At 54.9% G+C, this 18,565-nt stretch overlaps 1 protein-coding gene across 3 annotated transcripts; it reads left to right on the top strand.

The window, feature by feature from the left end:
- The first annotated feature begins 6,894 nt into the window (after positions 1-6,894).
- CDK2AP1 (cyclin dependent kinase 2 associated protein 1) lies at positions 6,895-18,103 on the top strand. 3 transcript variants are annotated; one of them, XM_063647176.1, is made up of 4 exons: positions 6,895-6,951; positions 11,864-11,961; positions 13,807-13,933; positions 17,301-18,103. In XM_063647176.1, the coding sequence occupies exons 2-4, from the start codon at positions 11,893-11,895 to the stop codon at positions 17,366-17,368; spliced, it is 264 nt and encodes an 87-aa protein (XP_063503246.1). In that variant the 5' UTR covers positions 6,895-6,951; positions 11,864-11,892; the 3' UTR covers positions 17,369-18,103. The 3 variants fall into 3 exon arrangements, with proteins under 3 accessions (XP_063503246.1, XP_054297907.1, XP_054297908.1); XM_054441932.2 differs by lacking the exon at positions 6,895-6,951 and adding an exon at positions 7,411-7,544; XM_054441933.2 differs by lacking the exon at positions 6,895-6,951 and adding an exon at positions 8,881-8,921.
- The last annotated feature ends 462 nt before the right edge of the window (positions 18,104-18,565 follow it).

Genomic DNA, 18,565 nt, shown 5'->3' with positions numbered 1-18,565 from the left:
TGCACTCCAGCCTGGTCAACAAGAGCGAAACTCCATCTCAAAAAAAAAACAACAAAAAAAAATAGGCCGGGCTTGGTGGCTCACGCCTATAACACAGCACTTTGGGAGGCTGAGGCGGGCAGATCACAAGGTCAGGAGATCAAAACCATCCTGGCTAACACGGTGAAACCTCGTCTCTACTAAAAATTAAAAAAATTCGCCGAGCGTGGTAGCATGTGCCTGTAGTCCCAGCTACTCGTGAGGCTGAGGCAGGAGAATGGCTTGAACCCTGGAGGCGGAGGTTGCAGTGAGCCAAGATTGCACCACTGCACTCCAGCCTGGGCAATAGAGAGAAACTCCATCTCAAAAAAAAAAAAAAAAAAAACAAAAAACCTATATTAAACTCTTCAAATAAAATGGGTGAGGCTGGGTGGGTGGCTCACACCTGTAATCCCAGCACTTTGAGAGCCCGAGGCAGGGGATCACCTGATGTCAGGAGTTCGAGACCAGCCTGACCAACATGGTGAAACCCCATCTCTACTAAAAATACAAAAATTAGCCAGGTGTGGTGGTGCATGCCTGTAATCCCAGCTACTCGGGAAGCTGAGGCAGGAGAATCACTTGAACCTGGGAGGCGGGGATTGCCATGAGCCGAGATCGTACCACTGCACTCCAGCCTGGGCGACAGAGTGAGACTTGGTCTCAAAAAAAAGAGTTCAAGACCAGCCTGGGCAATGGAAGGAGCCCCTGTTCCTTAAAAAAAAAAAAAAAAAAAAAAAAAAAAATTCTAGAGTAATACATTTGTTCAAAAGAAATAAGAAAAAAAATACAAAAATTAGCCAGTTGTGGTAGCCTATACCTGTAGTCCCAGCTATTTGAGAGGCTGTTGCAGGAGGATTGCTTGAGCCCAAGAGTTCAAGGTTGCGGGGAGCTAGGATCATGTCATTGCACTCCAGCCTGGGTGACAGAGACCCCGTCTCTTAAAAAAAAAAAAAAAGAAGTGTAGTTGCAGCCACTATGGAAAGCAGTTTGGCAGTTCCTCAAAAAGTGAAACAGAGTTATCATTTGACCCACCAACTCCATTTCTGAGTATAAAACCAAAGGAACTGAAAACATGTTCTCACAAAAGCTTGTACACAAATGACGACAGCAGCACTCTTCATCATAGCCATCATAGCCAAAAAGTACAAATAACTCAAATGTCAATCAACTGATTAATGGATAAACAAAATGGGGTACATTCATACCATGGAATATTCAGCCCTGAAGAGGAAGGAAGTGCTGGAATGCCACCTGCTACAACATAGATGAACCTTGAAACATTATGTATGGCAAGTGGAAGAAGCCAGACACAAAAGGCCACATAGCGTACCATTCTATTTACAGGAAATGTCCTGAATGGGAAATCCAAGTAAATTAGTAGTTGCCTAAAGCTGGAGAGAATGAGGAATGAGAAGTGACTACTACTGGGTATGAAGTTTCTTTTTATTTTATTTAATTAATTTTTTTTTTTTTTTGAGACGGGGTCTTGCTCCATCACCCAGGCTGGAGTGCAGTGGCAGGATCTTGGCTCACTGCAACCTCTGCCTCCTGGGTTCAAGTGATTCTTCTGCCTCAGCCTCCCAAGTAGCTGGGATTACAGGCACCTGGAATCATGCCCAGCTAATTTTTGTGTTTTTAGTAGAGGCTGAGGAGGGTGGATCACTAGGTCGGGAGTTTGAAACCAGCCTGACCAACATGGTGAAACCCTATCTCTACTAAAAATATAAAAATTAGCCGGGCGTGGTGGCGGGTGCCTGTAGTCCCAGCTACTCGGGAGGCTGAGGCAGGACAATCTCTCGAACCCGGGAGGCGGAGGTTGCAGTGACCCAAAATTGCACCACTGCACTCCAGCCTGGGCGACAGAGCAAGACTTTGTCTCAAATAAATAAATAAATAGGCCGGGCACAGTGGCTCACACCTGTAATCTCAACACTTTGGGAGGCCAAGGCAGGCAGATCGTTTGAGGCCAGGAGTTTGAGACTAGCCTGGCCAACATGGTGAAACCCCATTTCTACTAAAAATACAAAAATTATCTGTGCATGGTGGCGGGCGCCTATAATCCCAGCTACTCAGGAAACTGAGGGAGGAGAGTCCCTTCAACCCAGGAGGCAAGTGCAGTGAGCTGAGATCATGCCACTGCACTCCAGCCTGGGCGATAGAGCGAAACTCCCTCTAAAAAATAAATAAATAAATAAATAAATAAATAAATAAATAAATAAAATAAAATAAAATAAAAAATAAATAGGCCAGGCGCAGTGGCGCATGCCTGTAATCCCAGCACTTTAGGAGGCCGAGGAGTGTGGATCACAAGGTCAGGAGATCAAGAGCATCCTGGCTAACACAGTGAAACCCTGTCTCTACTAAAAATACAAAAAAAATTAGCTAGGCGTGGTGGTGGGCACCTGTAGTCCCAGCTACTCAGGAGGCTGAGGCAGGAGAATGGTGTGAACCTGGGAGGCGGAGCTTACAGTGAGCTGAGATCCTGCCACTGCACTCCAGCCTGGGCGACAGATCGAGACTTTGTCTCTAAATAAATGAATAAATAAATAAATATCAAATGGGGTGGGCCAGGAGCGGTGGCTCACCCCTGTAATCCCAGCATGTTGGGAGGCCAAGGCGGGCAGATCATCTGAGGTCAGGAGTTCGAGACCAGCCTGGCTAACATGGCGAAACCCCGTCTCTACCCAAAATACCAAAATTAGCCGAGGGTGGTGGTGGGTGTTTGTAATCCCAGCTACTGGGAAGGCTGAGGAGGAGAATCGCTTGAACCTGGGAGGCGGAGGTTGCAGTGAGCCAGGATTGTGCCATTGTACGCCAGCCTGGGCAACAAGAGCAAGACTCTATTTCAAAAATATAAAAATAAAAATAAATAAATGAAATAAAACAGGGTGATAATGTTCTAGAATTAGGCCAGGCGTGGTGGCTTACGCCTGTAATCCCAGCACTTTGGGAGGCCGAGGTGGGCGAATCTTGAGGTCAGGAGATCAAGACCATCCTGGCTAACATGGTGAAACCCCGCCTCTATAAAAAATACAAAAACAAAAAAAATCAGTTGAGCGTGGTGGCGGGCACCTGTAGTCCCAGCTACTCGGGAGGCTGAGGCAGGAGAATGGCGTGAAACCAGGAGGCAGAGCTTGCAGTGAGCTGAGATCCCGCCCCTGCACTCCAGCCTGGGCGACAGAGCAAGACTCCAGCCTGGGTGACAGAGCAAGACTCTGTCTCAAAAAAAAAAAAAAAAAAAAAAAAAAGTTCTAGAATTAGATAGTGGTGATAGTTTCACAACTCTGCGAATATACTAAAAATCACTGAATTATATACCTTTTTGGGGGGTGAGGGGACAGAGTCTCACTATCACCAAGGCTGGAGTGCAATGCCCTGATCTTGGCTCACTGCAGCCTCAACCTCCCCGAGGTTAGGGTGATCCTCCTACCTCAGCCTCCTGAGTAGCTGGGACTACAGGTTAGCCTCCACTGTCGGCTAATGTTTGTGTTTTTAGTAGAGATGTGGTCTTGTTATGTTTCCTAGGCTAGTCTCAAACTCCTGGGCTCAAGAGATCCGCCTACCTCAACCTCACAAAGTGCTGGGATTACAGGCGCGCACCACCACGCCTGGCTTTCTTTTTTTTGTTTTTGTATTTTAGTAGAGACGGGGTTTCAGCATGTTGGCCAGGATGGTCTTGATCTCCTGACCTTGTGATCCGCCCACCTCGGCCTCCCAAAGTGTTGGGATTACAGGCGTGAGCCACCGCGCCTGGCCGAGTTGTATACTTTTTTTTTTTTTTTTTTTTTTTTTTTGAGACAGGGTCTCGCTCTGTCGCCACTGCTGGAGTGCAGCGGGGCCATCTCGGCTCACTGCAAGCTCCGCCTCCTGGGTTCACGCCATTCTCCTGCCTCAGCCCCCGGAGTAGCTGGGACTACAGGCACCCGCCACCACCCCTGGCTAATTTTTTGTATTTTTAGTAGAGACGGGGTTTCACCGTGTTAGCCAGGATGGTCTCGATCTCCTGACCTCGTGATCTGCCTGCCTCGGCCTCCCAAAGTGCTGGGATTACAGGCGTGAGCCACCGCGCCCGGCCTCTAAGTTGTATACTTTTAAAGGATGAATTTTATGCTAAGTGAATAATATCTCAATTAGAATAAAAAATGGAAAGATTTTTTTCTTTTCTTTCTTTTTTTTTTTTTGAGACACAGTTTTGCTATATCGGCCAGGCTGGAGCAGTGGTGCCATTGTGGGTCAGTGAAACCTCTGCTTTCTGGGCTCCAGTGATCCTTCCACCTCAGCACCTCAGCCTCCGGAGTAGCTGGGACCACGGGAGCGTGTCACTATGCCCCAGCTAATTTTTGTATTTTTAGTAGAGATGGGTTCTTGTTTATTTATTTATTTTGAGACGGAGTCTCGCTCTGTCGCCCAGGCTGGAGGGCAGTGGTGCGATCTCGGCTCACTGCAAGCTCCGCCTCCCGGGTTCACGCCATTCTCCTGCCTCAGCCTCCCGAGTAGCTGGGACTACAGGCGCCCGCCACCTCGCCGGGCTAATTTTTTTGTATTTTTAGTAGAGACGGGGTTTCACCGTGTTAGTCAGGATGGTCTCGATCTCCTGACCTCGTGATCCGCCCTCCTTGGCCTCCCAAAGTGCTGGGATTACAGGTGTGAGCCACCGCGCCTGGCGACATGGGTTCTTTTTATGTTGCCCATGCTGGTCTTGAACCCCTGGGCTCAACTGATCTGCCTGCCTTGGCCTTCCATAATGCTGGGATTATAGAAGTGAGCCATCGTGCCCAGCTGAAACTTTTTTTTTTCTTTGAGACGGAGTCTCGCCGTCACCCAGGTTTGAGTGCAGTGGCTCGATCTCGGCTCACTGCAACCTCTGTCTCGTCGGTTCAAGCAATTCTGCCTCAGCCTCTGGAGTAGCTGGGACTACAGGCACGCACCAACACGCCCGCCTACTTTTTGTATTTTTAGTTAAGATGGGGTTTCACCATGTTGGCTAAGCTAGTCTCGATCTCCTGACCTCAGGTGATCCGCCCGCCTCGGCCTCCCAAAGTGCTGGGATTACAGGCGTGAGCTGAAACTTTTTTTTTTTTTTTTCTGAGGTGGAATCTTGCTCTGTCACCCAGGCTGGAGTGCAAGTGGCAGGATCTCGGCTCACTGCAACCTCCTCCTGGGTTCAAGCGATTCTCCTGTCTCAGTCTCCCGAGTAGCTGGGATTACAGGCGCCCGCCACCACGCCCGGCTAATTTTTTCTATTTTTAGTAGAGACGGGTTTTTGCCATGTTGGCCAGGCTAGTCTCGATCTCCTGACCTCGTGATCTGCCCGCCTCGGCCTCCCAAAGTGTTGGAATTACAGGCGTTAGCCACCGAGCTCGGCCAACAGTTTTAAAATGATGCCATGGATTTAGAGCGAGGAGTGGGGACAATGGAAAAAATACAACACTATTGGCTGACGCCTGTAATCCCAGTGCTTTAGGTGGAGGTGGAGGCGGGAGGATCACTTGAGCCCAATAGTTAAAGGCTACAGTGAGCTACGATCAAGCCACTGCACTCCAGCCAGGGTGACAGAGGGAGACCCTGGCTCTTAAATAACAATATGGAAATAGATCGGTTCAGAGCACTCATAGAAAGGACCGGGCCTGCCACTGAGATCTGGATTCTTGCCCCGAGGAAATGGAGGCCTAGTCAAACAGCCAGTGGGTGGTGGAGTCAGAGTCAGTACCGGGTGTGTCCGTCTCAGGAGCCCTCTGCTAGTAGCTGCAGCCCTGCACTGTTCAATATGGTGACCCCTAGCTATGGTGGCTACTGAGCGCTGAAACGTGGCTAGTCTGAATTAAAATGCGTTGTAAGTATAAAACACACACTGGATTGCGAAGACTTCGTATGATAAGAGAATGTGAAGTGTCTTAATAATTCCTTTTAATTCATTATATAGTGAAATCACGCTGTTCTGGAGCTATTGTGTTAAATAAAACATGTTAAAATCAATTTCACCAGTGTTTTCTGACTTTCTCAAATGTGACTACTGAAAAATTGAAAATTAGCTATGTGGCTGGCATTCTATTTCTATTGGACAGTGCTGCTCTAGAGGACTGGGCCCCCGGGACCAGCCACTTGGGTGGCATTAATGTATTCATGGAATAAGGTTTCACTGAGCATCCTTCGCTAGTGCTGGCCTACAGCTGATCTCAAGGATGGGGGTTAAGCTGGGGAGGGGGTGTCGTCGCCTGCGCCTTTGGTCCTAAAGGAAGAAGCAGGCCTGGGTGGGCATCCCTAGGTGGGTGCCTTTGTCACCAGATCCGGAGATGATGCTTGCACGCCTGTGTCTAATTAAATCTGCAAACCATGGCGATTAAAAACAACAGAAAAGGGTGGGCATCTTATGTATTTTAACGAGCTTTACTACTTCGGCAGAACTCCAAAATTAAAAAAAAAAAAAAAAAACAAAACCCAAAAAACCCCACAACCTTCAGGTTATTCATCTAATCCAAATCCAAAATACACTGGATGGTTACATTTCAATCAGATCCAAGGATGGGCTGGGGGTGGGGTCGAAGGAGGATCTAAAATTGTCCCGTAAACTCCAGGGGGTAGAAACTTTGCCAAGTTCAATTCTTGTATCCTCAGCGCTTGGAACAGTGAGTGGCGCATAGTAGGTGCTTCCCTTAAATACTGGAGTGAGTCTACGCACGAAATTGTGCGATTCAGGGATGAGTTTCCCAGGGAGGGGGGTGAGGGATGGAGAAGGCCTTTAGCTTTTGTCAGTCTCAAAAGAGTCTTGGATCCCCAAAGGGTTAAAAACCACTTCATACAGACAGAGACATGAAATTTATTTGAAATCAATGTCAAGCATCGGTTATTCTAATCCTGGGGCTTGGCCAGACCTGGGCGTCTGGAATGATCTACGTGCTTAAATACACCACTCGCCACCATTTTCTCCAGGTAATTTTCCATCCCTGCCCCCACCATCAAGGGGAAGAAAGTGCTCCTCGGATTCCGGTTCGCCCTGGCCTCCCGCAGCCGCCGCGGGGGCGGCCCCCAGCGTACCCCCGGGGCGCCGGGCGCGGGGCAGCCGCCCGGACGCGCGCGGGCCTCAGGCGCCGCCGGGACCCCAGCCCCCCAAACTTTGGCAAGTTGCGGGCGCCGAGCGCACCCGGAGGCGCGGGGCGCGGCCGCAGGCGGAGCCGCCCCCTGACGCCGGGCCGCCCCCTCCCGGCCCCGGCCGCCCCGCCGGCTCCGCGGAAAGTTTGCGGCCGCCCCTGCGCCGCGCCCGGGGCCTGGGTGAGACTGCGGCGGCGGCAGGGCGCGGACGGCCATATTTGCCGGCGCGGCCCGAGCCGCCGACAACAAAAAGTGCGCGGGCGCTTGGCGGGCGCTCGGACGGGCACGGGGCTGCCGCGCTACCGCCCGGCCTCGCCGCCGCCGCCGCCGCCCTCGCGGCCTGGCCCCGCCGCGCCCGGCGCGCCCGCCGCCCGGGGGGATGTCTTACAAACCGAACTTGGCCGCGCACATGCCCGCCGCCGCCCTCAACGCCGGTGAGTGAGCCGCGTGCGACGCGCCCCGAGCGCCGCCAAGTTGGGGGTCCGCGCGCCCGACCCCGGCCCGGGGATGCCCGGGGCGCCCGCGGAGGCCGGGGGGCGGGGGGCTCAGGGTCCCGGCCCGGGGCAGCGCTGCCGCCGCCATGATTCCCGAGCCCGCGCCGCGAAAGTTCTCTGGTGCGCCCCGCACGCCGAGGGCCTCGGCTGGGGGTGCGGGGCGGGCGGCCCGGGGTGACCCCCGCGCCGGCGGCTGCGGATCGCAGGGAGCGCGGCGGGCGAGGGCGAGGGCGGGGGAGGCTTGTTCTCGGCTCCTTTTTCCTCCCGCTTCTGGGCGGCTCGGCGAGGGCCCCTGCCGGCGGGAGTCGGGAGCGGCCCGGGCCGCGCCGGGAGCTGTGCGCGGGGCGCGGGGCGCGCGGCCCCGCCGCCCTAGGGAGCGGGGTCGTGGAGCAGCCCGGGCGGGGGGCGCTGCGGGCAGGGCCAGGCCCCGCGCGGGCGGGCGCGGATGGAGGGCTGCGGGGCTGCCGCGGGCCCTGAGGTCGCGGGGACGCCGGGACTGGGACCGGGATGGGGTCGCCGGCGGGCAGCGGACTCGGAGGCCCGGGGGCCTCGGCCGGGCGCGTGGGAGCAGGGGCTGCCTCATGCGGTCACGCGGGGATCCCCGTAAGGTGTGCGCGGAGTGAACGAAGTTGGCGCAGCCCTGGGGCTGGTAGGGCCCGCGCGCGGGCGTGGGGGCAATGGGTCACGCGGATGCCCCATCTGGGAGCCCCCAGGGCTGGCCCTGGAAGGCCCTCGATGCAGAAACCGGGAGGGGCTCCCCTTGACCTTCCTGATGCTGCGGCCGCAGCCGGGCGCTCCCAGGAAACTCCTCCAGAAGTTGTCAGGCAGCTTCGGGCTGAGCCCAGGGGACCGAGGGAGCCACGGGGAGTGGGCTCAACATTGAGGGATTCGTAGGTGCCGGGCTTTGTGACCTCACTGGGGCCCTTCTTCTCTGACACTTGGTCGGAAACAGACTTCCCAAAAGGCGGTTGTGTTGCGGGGCGGGGGGGGGGAAGGACTCGAGGGGGGAGAGGAGTGGCCCCGTTGGTCACCGATGCCACGCTGGCTCTCCTGCTCGAGTTTTGGGCCTTGTTTGCAAACGATGACTTCGTAACCCCCCAAATCCGAAGTGGGACCCATAAAAACGATACCTAAAAAAAACCTTGGACACTGAGGTGTAGGGGCAGGAAAGGGTTAAGCGTCAGGGTGCGGAGGGAGAGTTGAATTGCTCACTTGTGGGCTCGGAGTCCCAAAGAGCAAACAGCGACTGTTTTTTTCTCAAACATTCTCACCTCCTCTGGGGTCCGCAGACCTTACAAAGACGGGCTTTGTTGCCAGGTAGGACTGCCAGCAGCCTTCTTCCTCTGGCCTGTGGGGAGGGCAGGGGCTGGTGTTGCCAGCCTGGGCAAGGCTGACAGCTCAGGCTTACCCTGGTGTTATTGGGGCCGGGGCCCTAAACTGGGACCCTCGGGGTTTGGGGTCACAGGGACAGCGGCACTCACGGGGACCCCTGAAGTCCTGTTCTGGGCTGGCTGCACCTGTACTCAGCTTTTCTTCTTTCTCCTGTGGAGAATTCCAGGAGTGCCGAGATCCCCAGATCTGGGCTTTTTGGTGCGCCTCCCCCCCCCCCCCCCCGCCCCGGGCCCCTTTGCAGAACCCCAGCTCCCCTCCTGCCATTTGCATCCAAGATGGACTCTCCGCTGCCGCCGCTGCTCCTCCGGCTTCCTTGTCATCATCCCTCACGCCCTGCAGCCCTGCCTCCTGTTCATGGGTTGCCAAGCCGCGGCCTGGCCGGTGGTGGCAGTGGCGGAGTTAGACAAAGCCCCCGCCTCCGCCTCCCCCGCCCTAGAGCCCCCCAGGCGCCCCAAGTGGCGGGAAGGCCGCCAGCTCCCCAGGCCCCGCGCTCTTTGTCTGGCGTGGGGGTGGGGAGCCGCGCCTGGCCCCAGGAGCTTCCTGGCCTCTGCCAGCCCCTCGCTCCTGCACACTACGCGCATTGTCTGAGATGCGCCGAGACGGCCTGCGCTGACGTGGTCCCTGTGTCCTGGTCCCTGTGTCTTCAGGAAGGAGTGACCAGGAGTGGAACTCGGAGCCCTTCCGCCATCTCTCTTCAGGACTAGACACCCGCCCGCCACCCTGAACAAGGGAGTGGCCTGGACAGAGCATTGGGGTCACCGAGCTATTGCTCCTCGTCCCCCAGCCAAAATGGGATGATTTCTCCTTCGTCCTCCCTCTCAGCCCTGCAAAACCTAACCCCAGTATCATCAAATAGTAGGATCTGGAGCCCGTAGACCTTCTCTTTGGAAGCACTGCTTCTAACAAATGGAGAAACTGAGGACTGGAGGGCGGGGGGCCTGTCTGAGGTCACACAGCCAGGAGTGGCACAGCTGGGGCTGGCACGAAGTCCAGTGGGGAGGACCGAAAAGGGGAGGTGAGGAGCAGTCGGCAGAGCAGTTGGGGAAGAGGACGGGGGCACACCGAGGGTATGCGAGGGTGCGTGGGAAGTGGCCAGCACCCCTCCTGCCAGGGCGCTGGGATCTTGCAAACGCCTGGTGTGCTGTGCGCGATGCTACCCCCAGCGACTGGCCCTCAAGGCCAGAGAGGTGTAGTGACCAGGATCAGAACCCAGGTCTGTGCCGGCAGAGCATGTGTTCCCCATGCCATGCTTGCTGCCACATCAGAAGCTCAGGAAACTGGGGTTTGGCTGATGTGGTGAGGGGGCTCTGGGGGACATCACCCTGCCCAATTCCTGCAGTGGCCATGGACGTGCGGGATATCATGGGCTTAGTGCGTCCCCCTCCCAAGCAACCCGCCCCTATAGCGCACGTGTCTCATCATCCCCACGTGGGAGGCATGGAAACTGAGGCTCGGAGTGGCACGGTGCTCTGCCCAGTTCAGGATCCAAGTCCACGTTTGCAGTTCCAGCCCTAGCTGGAGTATAACCCTGGGCTGCAGTGGCAGCATCCAGGGCTGGCCTGAGACTCAGGGAGACAGCTCCGAACTGTCCCCGTTCTTGGAGAGAGGGGCAGGTGCTGGGGTAGCTGGCTTCCCTGCACGGAGGGGCAGGTGCCAGGTGCCGGGGTAGCTGGCTCCCTGCGTTGGCCTCCTCTATGCTGTGTGCCCTGGGGCCACCCCCTCAGGTCCATTTCTCTAAATCGAGGGGCCTGGAGCCAGGGTTCTCCAGGGCTCCTCCCGGCTCCCCCAGCTTGAGGCCCTGAACTTCCTTCCTCCTCTGCCCCTCCCCTCACCCACACCAAGCGAGCAGCTGGTGGGTTTGGCCAGCCTGGTACCAGCTGTCTGTCCCCGAGGCCAAGTCTGCGGCGCCCACTGTGTGTGTGAGAGAGAGACCGTGTGGCTCTGGGGGCGGCAGGCGGGCAGCTGCCGAGGAGGACTAGGTAAATTCTCCATGGTTACCGCTGTTTGTCATTCTGCAGGATATCCTTTACCCGCTAATGGCCACTGGGACGCCATTGCGGGGCCGCGTGCTCCCAGCCACGGACTCCCCTGCCAGATCCAGGAGGCTGCGTTCTGGGCTGGGCCCTGCTTGGTCACTGACTGCAGCCCTGGACAGGCCCCAATGTTGCATCCCATATGTGGGGCCTCAACCCTCCTCTCTTGGGATACAGAGCCCTTGGGTCATAGACTGTTCAGAGTCTGGTCCCCTCTTTGGGGAGGGGGAGACAGGCACAGAGAGGTTGAGGGGCTTTATCTGGGGCACACAGAGGCCGTGGTGTTCTCTAGATTCCTGATTTGCTGTCCAGCGTGCCTGTCTCCAGCCAGGGTTGGGTCTCAAATACTCCAAGGCCTTCCTGTCTTCCCCGTCATTGAGCACAGCAGAGATTTGGGCGCATAGAAGCAAAAAGGCTTGGAAGCTCAGCCTGGTTTCGACCAGACTACGTGGCGGTTTGGTGTGATGTGGCCTCTAGGTTCTCAGCCTCTGGGGACCAGGACACAGGGAGAGGGGATGGGCAGAGATGAGGCCAGGAGTGGCAATAATTTTATCTTTGGGAGCAGCCCTGCTGCTTGGAAGGTTCTGGTTGGATGGGACGGAGCTCTGTGAGGACCAGCGGCTGCCGCAGAGCTGGGGATGGTCGGGTGCCTTGTAGCTACATTTCATTATCCGTCTTCTACGCTGGTCAAACCGGAGGTGGAGAGCAGGGTTCTCCATCCTGCTACAGTTGGTGGTGTGGGTCCTGGGCAAGGGCTGTTGCAGGACCCGGAGTCCTTGCCTTGGTACAACTGGCTGAGCTGACTCCTGGCCTCTCTCTCTCCCCACCCCACAGCTGGGAGTGTCCACTCGCCTTCCAGCAGCATGGCGACGTCTTCACAGTACCGCCAGCTGCTCAGTGACTACGGGCCACCGTCCCTAGGCTACACCCAGGTATGGCAATGGGGGTGATGGCGTGGTGGGAGGGCCAGGGGGAGACATGCTCCCCGCCCTCAGAGGAGAGAAGTTGGTGGAAGAGACGGAGCAGAAAGGATGGGACGGAGTTTTCTCAGCCCGAGGCCCTGGCTGCGCTCCTGCTCAGAACACATCAGAATGGAGGGCACTGGGGACTGTGCTTCGTGGGGACGTGTGAGGTGGAGGGGACAGGAGAGCACCAGGAAGGGGCAGCAGCCCAAGCTGTGCTGAGGCCCCCACCCCACGCGTTCCTCCAGTGGGTCTCCTCACTCCTCTTTCCTGGGCAAGTGAGGCCTGACCTTGACGCTGGCTCTCCAAGCTGGGACAGAAGACAGGGTCAGTTCCCACTTGCTCTCCACGGGCGTGGGAGCAGCAAAGAGGAGGTGGCCCTGTCTTGAGAGCCAAGCTGCCTCTTGTCGAGGGCCAGTATTTGAGAGCGTGGCCTGGGCGAGGCCGCTCCCTGGTTCTACCACTTTCCAGACTGTGACCCCCACTTGGTAACTGCCCAAGACCCGGGCTCCTCATCAGCCCAAGGGTGATCCTATTACCCCCAGCCCAGGCTGGCGAACAGAAGGAATGGGGCAGCCATCATCTCAGCTGCAACCCACATCTCCAAGGGATGAGCCGTCCCGGGGAAGGTCCCAGCGAGAAGATGCTCTCCCTGGCTAGGCCCCAGCGCCAGTGTTCTGAGGTCATCATGGAGCCTGTTCCTTGCCGAGTGGGCGGCTCCCCGGCCATGCCCTGCCAGGCCGCCCTGCCCCAGGAGGAGAAGCAGGTGTGGGCCCATGAGCGAGACCGGCTGAAGAAGTGGCGGCTGTGGGAGGCCAGGCAGAGGCGCAGCCGGGAGTGGCAATGCCATGTTCTGGCCATGCGACGGCGGCGCCGGGACAGGCGGGAGGCCCGTGAGGCCTGGAGGCAGTGCTGTGGAGAGGCAGAGCAGCCGGAGCAGGATGAGGACAGGACAGAGCGCGAGGCCAGGGGACAGAGGCGGTGGTGGAGGAGGGAGGAGGCAAGGACCTCGCCCAGGGAGCTGGCGTGGCTATGGGAGGAGGTGGCCAAGGGGAGGTAGCCTGGGCTTGCGGGCTTGCGGGCTTGTCGGAAGCCCAGCCTTGCTGATCTGGGTGCTTGCTGTGGGGCTCCCGGTGGTGGTGGGAGGAGAGGTTTTCTGGGGGGTGGGCCCTGTCGGTGGGGGGATGAGAGAAGGGAATGCATTCCAGGCTCTGACTGGGCCATGGCGGATGGCTGTGGTCCTGGTGGCCCAGGTGTGGCCTCTGTCTCCCCACTGGCTTGGAGGCTCGGCACCTGGGATGTGTCCTCCCACCCATCTGCGTCCTGGGAAATGCTGTTTGGACTCTTTTGTGCCAAAATGAGCTGGTTCCCCTGTTTTGTTCATTGGAGATGTTAAAACTTGCTTCCTGGAGACGGCTGGGTGGTCTCCCTGAGCGTGTGAGGATAGGAGGGTGAGGACCATCTCCCTAACTTGTAGTTGTCCCCTAGAATGGGACGTGCCTTGGCCCAGCTGAGGTGGCTGCCCCAGGAGTCTGAGGCTGGGCTGCGTTCCCTACCCTGACTGGCCCGGGGCCCTCTCCACCCGCCTGCCTGTGGCCTTGGGGTCACGCTGCTGAACGCTTTTTTTTTTTTTCCCCCGAGATGGAGTCTCACTCTGTTGCCCAGGCTGGAGTGCAGTAGAGTGATCTTGGCTCACTGCATCCTCCACCTCCTGGGTCCAAGCAGTTCTGCCTCAGCCTCCTGAGTAACTGGGACTACAGGCACGCACCACCACGCCCGGCTAATTTTGCTGAACCCATTTCTTTCTGATTCTAGGGAACTGGGAACAGCCAGGTGCCCCAAAGCAAATACGCGGAGCTGCTGGCCATCATCGAAGAGCTGGGGAAGGAGATCAGACCCACGTACGCGGGGAGCAAGAGTGCCATGGAGAGGCTGAAGCGCGGTAAGCCTGGCCCCGCTGCCCTGTCAGTGACCACAGTGCTAGGCCTTCAACTCTGGAAAGACTTTGAGGAAAATGTGGGAAGGTGGGCTAGGGATGGGGCTCACTCATTGGAGCTCCTGTCTTGTTACAGAGTTGCCGTCTGCTGTGGAGGCCTCAGGCAGGCGATGGGTCTGGTGGCGAGGGGCCTGGGGGGCCAGATGTCTTCAGAGGGGTCTTCCGGGAAGGGCAGCCCAGGCAGGGAGCCCTTCTTACCCTGTGTGCTGCCAGGGGGTCTGCTGGCTTTCAAGGGTGTGTTCGAAGTGCCCCCCGCCCCCGACCCTGCCTGATCTGCTCCTGTTGGCCGACACTGGTCCTAGGGAAGCCAAGCTCAGGGTTCATCGGTGCCTGCACTGCCCTTTGCTGTCACCTCTTCGGAGGGAGACCCAAGGAAGTGTGTGGGTCTGTGCTAGGGTCTGGGGAGGGAGGCTGAGAGCACTTTGTTCTTTAATGATTGGAGAGGGAGGGCAGGCAGGAGATGACAGAGCACAAGGGACTCGTGTTAAGGTGTGACTGTCCAGCTGATTTCGAAAGGACGTTAAATAGGTTGCTACCTTCTGAAATAAAAGGGGAGTGGAGGGAGAGCAGGATTTCTGTTTTAGAAGGTGACAGTGCAGTCGAGCCATAGCCCATGAACTCATTCAAGATGAGGGGAGACTTGGGACTTGGGGCTCTTTTTTTTTTTTTTTTTGGGAGATGGAGTTTTACTCTTGTTGCCCAGGCTGGAGTGCAGTGGTGCAATCTTGGCTCACCGCAACCTCCGCCTCCTGGGTTTAAGTGATTCTCCTGCCTCGGCCTCCCAAGTAGCTGGGATTACAGGCATGCGCCACCACACCGTCTAATTTTTTGTATTTTTAGTAAAGACAGGGTTTCTCCATGTTGGTCAGGCTGGTCTTGAACTCCCAACCTCAGGTGATCCACCTGCCTTGGCCTCCCAAAGTGCTGGTATCACAGGTGTGAGCCACCGCACCCGGCCAGGGACTTGGGGTTAGGGTTCTTAAAAAGGCTGGAGAAGCAACCTGGGAGAGGAACGTTCTCTTTTTTTTTGAGATGGAGTCTAGCTCTGTCACCCAGGCTGGAGTGTAGTGGCGTGATCTCGGCTCACTGCAACCTCCACCTCCCGGGTTCAAACGATTTTCCTGCCTCAGCCTCCCAAGTAGCTGGGACTACAGGTGTGCGCCACTACACCCAGCTAAGTTTTGTATTTTTAGTAGAGACTGGGTTTCGCCATGTTGGTTGGCCAGGATGGTTTCGATTTCTTGACCCTGTGATCCTCCCGCCTTGGCCTCCCAAAGTGCTGGGATTACAGGTGTTGAGCCACCGCACCTGGCCTGGGAGAGGAACATTCTTTGGTTGTAAATCTGTAGCATAAATGGGGGCTGTAGTTGAAGTCGTGACCCCAGTGACACGAGGGCCAGTTGAGGACAGGCTGCTGCCAGGAGCGGAGTTGCTCTGGAGTTTATGAAACCTTTGTGAAGAGGTTGACAGATCTCAAAGCTAGGTTGGGACTAGCAGGGTTAGAGGATGTGATTGAAGAGGGCCTGGGGAAGGGATGTAGAGCCCAACCGTGGTCTCGCCCGGAGAGTTGGGTGGTCCCAGGGCTGCTCTCCGGTAGCTGGGGAGCTGGTTACCCGAATGGAAATTCCTGGGAAGATGCTGGGTCCCAGAGTCCAACAGGTGATTTGCAGTCACCCAGAAAAGGCACTGGTTCAAGTCAGCAAATGCGTACAAACTGCCAGTCTTTTAGTAACAAAGAAGACCTAGTGCTACCCCTTGGCCAACAGCCAAGCCCAGGCTTACGAAGCTCATGTCACAGCAGGGTGAAAACACGTCATAGAGGGCATAGGAGCATTTTAGGTAGGTTGGCAACTACAGCCCATGAGCCAAGAGCCAAGAATAGTGTGTGTTTTTTTTTTTGAGACAGAGTCTCGCTCTATCACCCAGGCTGGAGTGCAGTGGCATGATCTCGGCTCACTGCAAACTCTGCCTCCCGGGTTCAAGCAATTCTCCTGCCTCAGCCTCCCGAGTAGCTGGGATTATAGGCGCCCATCACCACGCCCATCTAATTTTTGTATTTTTAGTAGAGATGGGGTTGTACCATGTTGGCCAGGCTGGTCTCAAACTCGTGACCTCAGGTGATCTGCCCACCTCGGCCTCCCAAAGTGCTGGGATTACAGGTGTGAGCCACCGCGACAGGCATGGTTCTTAATGGTTGAAAAAAAAATGATTTTGGGACGTGTGAAAGTTATCTGAAATTCAGACTTTAGTGTTCATAAATAAAGGTTTGTGGGGCCAGGTGTGATGGTGCACGCCTGTAATCCAGCAGTTTGGGAGGCTGAAGCCAGGAGCAACATAGTGAGACTCCCATCTCTACAAATAATAATAAAACAGCCAGGCATGGTGGTGTGTGCCTACAGTCCCAGCTTCTCTGGAGGCTGAGGTGGGAGGATCACCTGATCCTGGAAGGTTGAGGCTGCAGTGAGCTGTGATCATGCCACTGCACTCCAGCCTGGGTGACAGGGCAAGATGCTGTCTCAAAAGAAATTTGAGTGAAGTAGTTGTGTCAGAGACTGTGCAGCCTGCAGAGCTCAAAATATTTGCTGTCTGGTCCTCACAGAAAACATTCTCTAAGGCTCTGAGTTAGATTCTAAGATTTGTGAGGTGATGATGTGGGATGTCATTCCCAGTGGCCTCTGGGAATCATGTATTAGAAGGAATAGAATCCTTAGTGTCTATTAAAAGATCATATTTCATGAAGTTCACTAGAGGCAGAAAGAGAAAAAAGGTAAGCACCAAACCATAGAGACAAAAGACTGGGGAAGATTCATCGGGCAGAAGGTAGCTGCAGAGTCTTGTGGGGTTGTCCCCATGGACCCAGGGTCCCGTGTGGGCAGCAGTCAGTTCTCTGTGCCCTGACTTGTGCTGCTGGAGCCATTCTCTTGCTTACTTGCGCCGGTCAAGCCCTTTCTAGAATTCAGACTGAAGAAGCCAGAGAAAAATCTCCACAGTGGGTCAAGCAAAAGAATTTGGGTGGAGACACGTCTTTCATCCAACAGTGTCATGGAAGGACAGCTTGCTGGTGTCACCTTGAATGCAGGAAAAAATGTTTAGAGAGACAGGAAGAGTTGTGGTGAGGAGGGAAGGGCTTTAGAGAGGGATGGGATTGTTAGCATCCTTCAGGGTTGCTTGGTTATAGGTTTCCCCAGTTCCCTTTCTGTCTGAGGGTTTTGTGGACAGGCTGTGGAGGGATGGATCCTCTTCCTGTTCCAGAACGGGCTCTGCTGGCTGGTCCTGTGCACCGGCTGACCTCAGGTCTCTGCCTCTCTTTCAGGCATCATTCACGCTAGAGGACTGGTTCGGGAGTGCTTGGCAGAAACGGAACGGAATGCCAGATCCTAGCTGCCTTGTTGGTTTTGAAGGATTTCCATCTTTTTACAAGATGAGAAGTTACAGTTCATCTCCCCTGTTCAGATGAAACCCTTGTTTTCAAAATGGTTACAGTTTGGTTTTCCCTCCCATGGTTCACGGGGCTCTGAGCCTACAGTCTCAAAGATCCAGAAAAGATTTTGCAGTCAATTAGGATTTGCATTTTAAGTAGTTAGGAACTGCCCAGGTATTTTTGTTTTTTAAGCATTGATTTAAAAGATGCACGTAAACTTATCTTACAGCAAACAGTAGTTTGCCTCCAAGACACCATTGTCTCCCTTTAATCTTCTCTTTTGAATACATTTGTTACCCACGGTGTTCTTTGTTCCTTTTCATAAGCTAATATACCACTCTAGGGATTTTGTTTTGAACGCATATTGACAGCACGCTTTACTTAGTAGCCGGTTTCCATTTGCCATACAGTGTAGGTTCTGCTTAATGTAACTTCTTTTTTGCTTAAGCATTTGCATGACTATTAGTGCTTCAAAGTCAATTTTTAAAAATGCACAAGTTATAAATACAGAAGAAAGAGCAACCCACCAAACCCTAACAAGGACCCCAGAACACTTTCATACTAAGACTGTAAGTAGATCTCAGTTCCGCGTTTATTGTAAGTTGATAAAAACATCTGGAAGAAAATGACTAAAACTGTTTGCATCTTTGTATGTATTTATTACTTGATGTAATAAAGCTTATTTTCATTAACAATTTGTATTAAAATGTGGGTTCCTTGAATTCTTACGTGCTGTTTTATTTTTTTGAGACAGGGTCTTGTTTTGCCACCCAGGCTGGAGTGCAGTAATGTAATCTTGGCTCACCGCAGCCTCAACCTCCTGGGCTCAAGCAATCCTCTCACCTCAGCCTCCCTAGTGGCTGGAACTACAGGCGTGTGCCACTGCGCCTGAATAATTTTTAAAAGACTTTTTGTATTGAATGAATGGGTGTGTGAAGGAAAAAAAAACTTTTTGTAGAGATGAGGTCTCACTATGTTGCCTAGGCTGGATCCTGGGCTCAAGTGATCCTTCCACCTTAGCCTCTCAAAGTACTGGGATTTTAGGTGTGAGCTACCACGCCTGGTCTAAAGAAGTGCTATTTTAAATAATCTCTCATGAAAGTGCTTGAAATGCTTGTTCCCCGGTGCCGTGAAGAAATAGCACTTGAACGTAAATT

Source organism: Pongo pygmaeus, chromosome 10, assembly GCF_028885625.2.
Source record: "Pongo pygmaeus isolate AG05252 chromosome 10, NHGRI_mPonPyg2-v2.0_pri, whole genome shotgun sequence".
NCBI classification, from domain to species: domain Eukaryota; kingdom Metazoa; phylum Chordata; class Mammalia; order Primates; family Hominidae; genus Pongo; species Pongo pygmaeus.
The sequence above is the reverse complement of the archived record's forward strand: the minus strand, read 5'-3'. Positions and strand labels throughout refer to the sequence as shown.

Coding starts and splice junctions, on each gene's coding strand:
- CDK2AP1 (XM_054441932.2), top strand. CDS start 7,490: ATGTCTTACAAACCGAACTTGGCCGCGCACATGCCCGCCGCCGCCCTC. Junction 7,545..11,863: donor CGCCGCCGCCCTCAACGCCG/GTGAGTGAGCCG, acceptor CCCACCCCACAG/CTGGGAGTGTCCACTCGCCT. Junction 11,962..13,806: donor CGTCCCTAGGCTACACCCAG/GTATGGCAATGG, acceptor TTCTGATTCTAG/GGAACTGGGAACAGCCAGGT.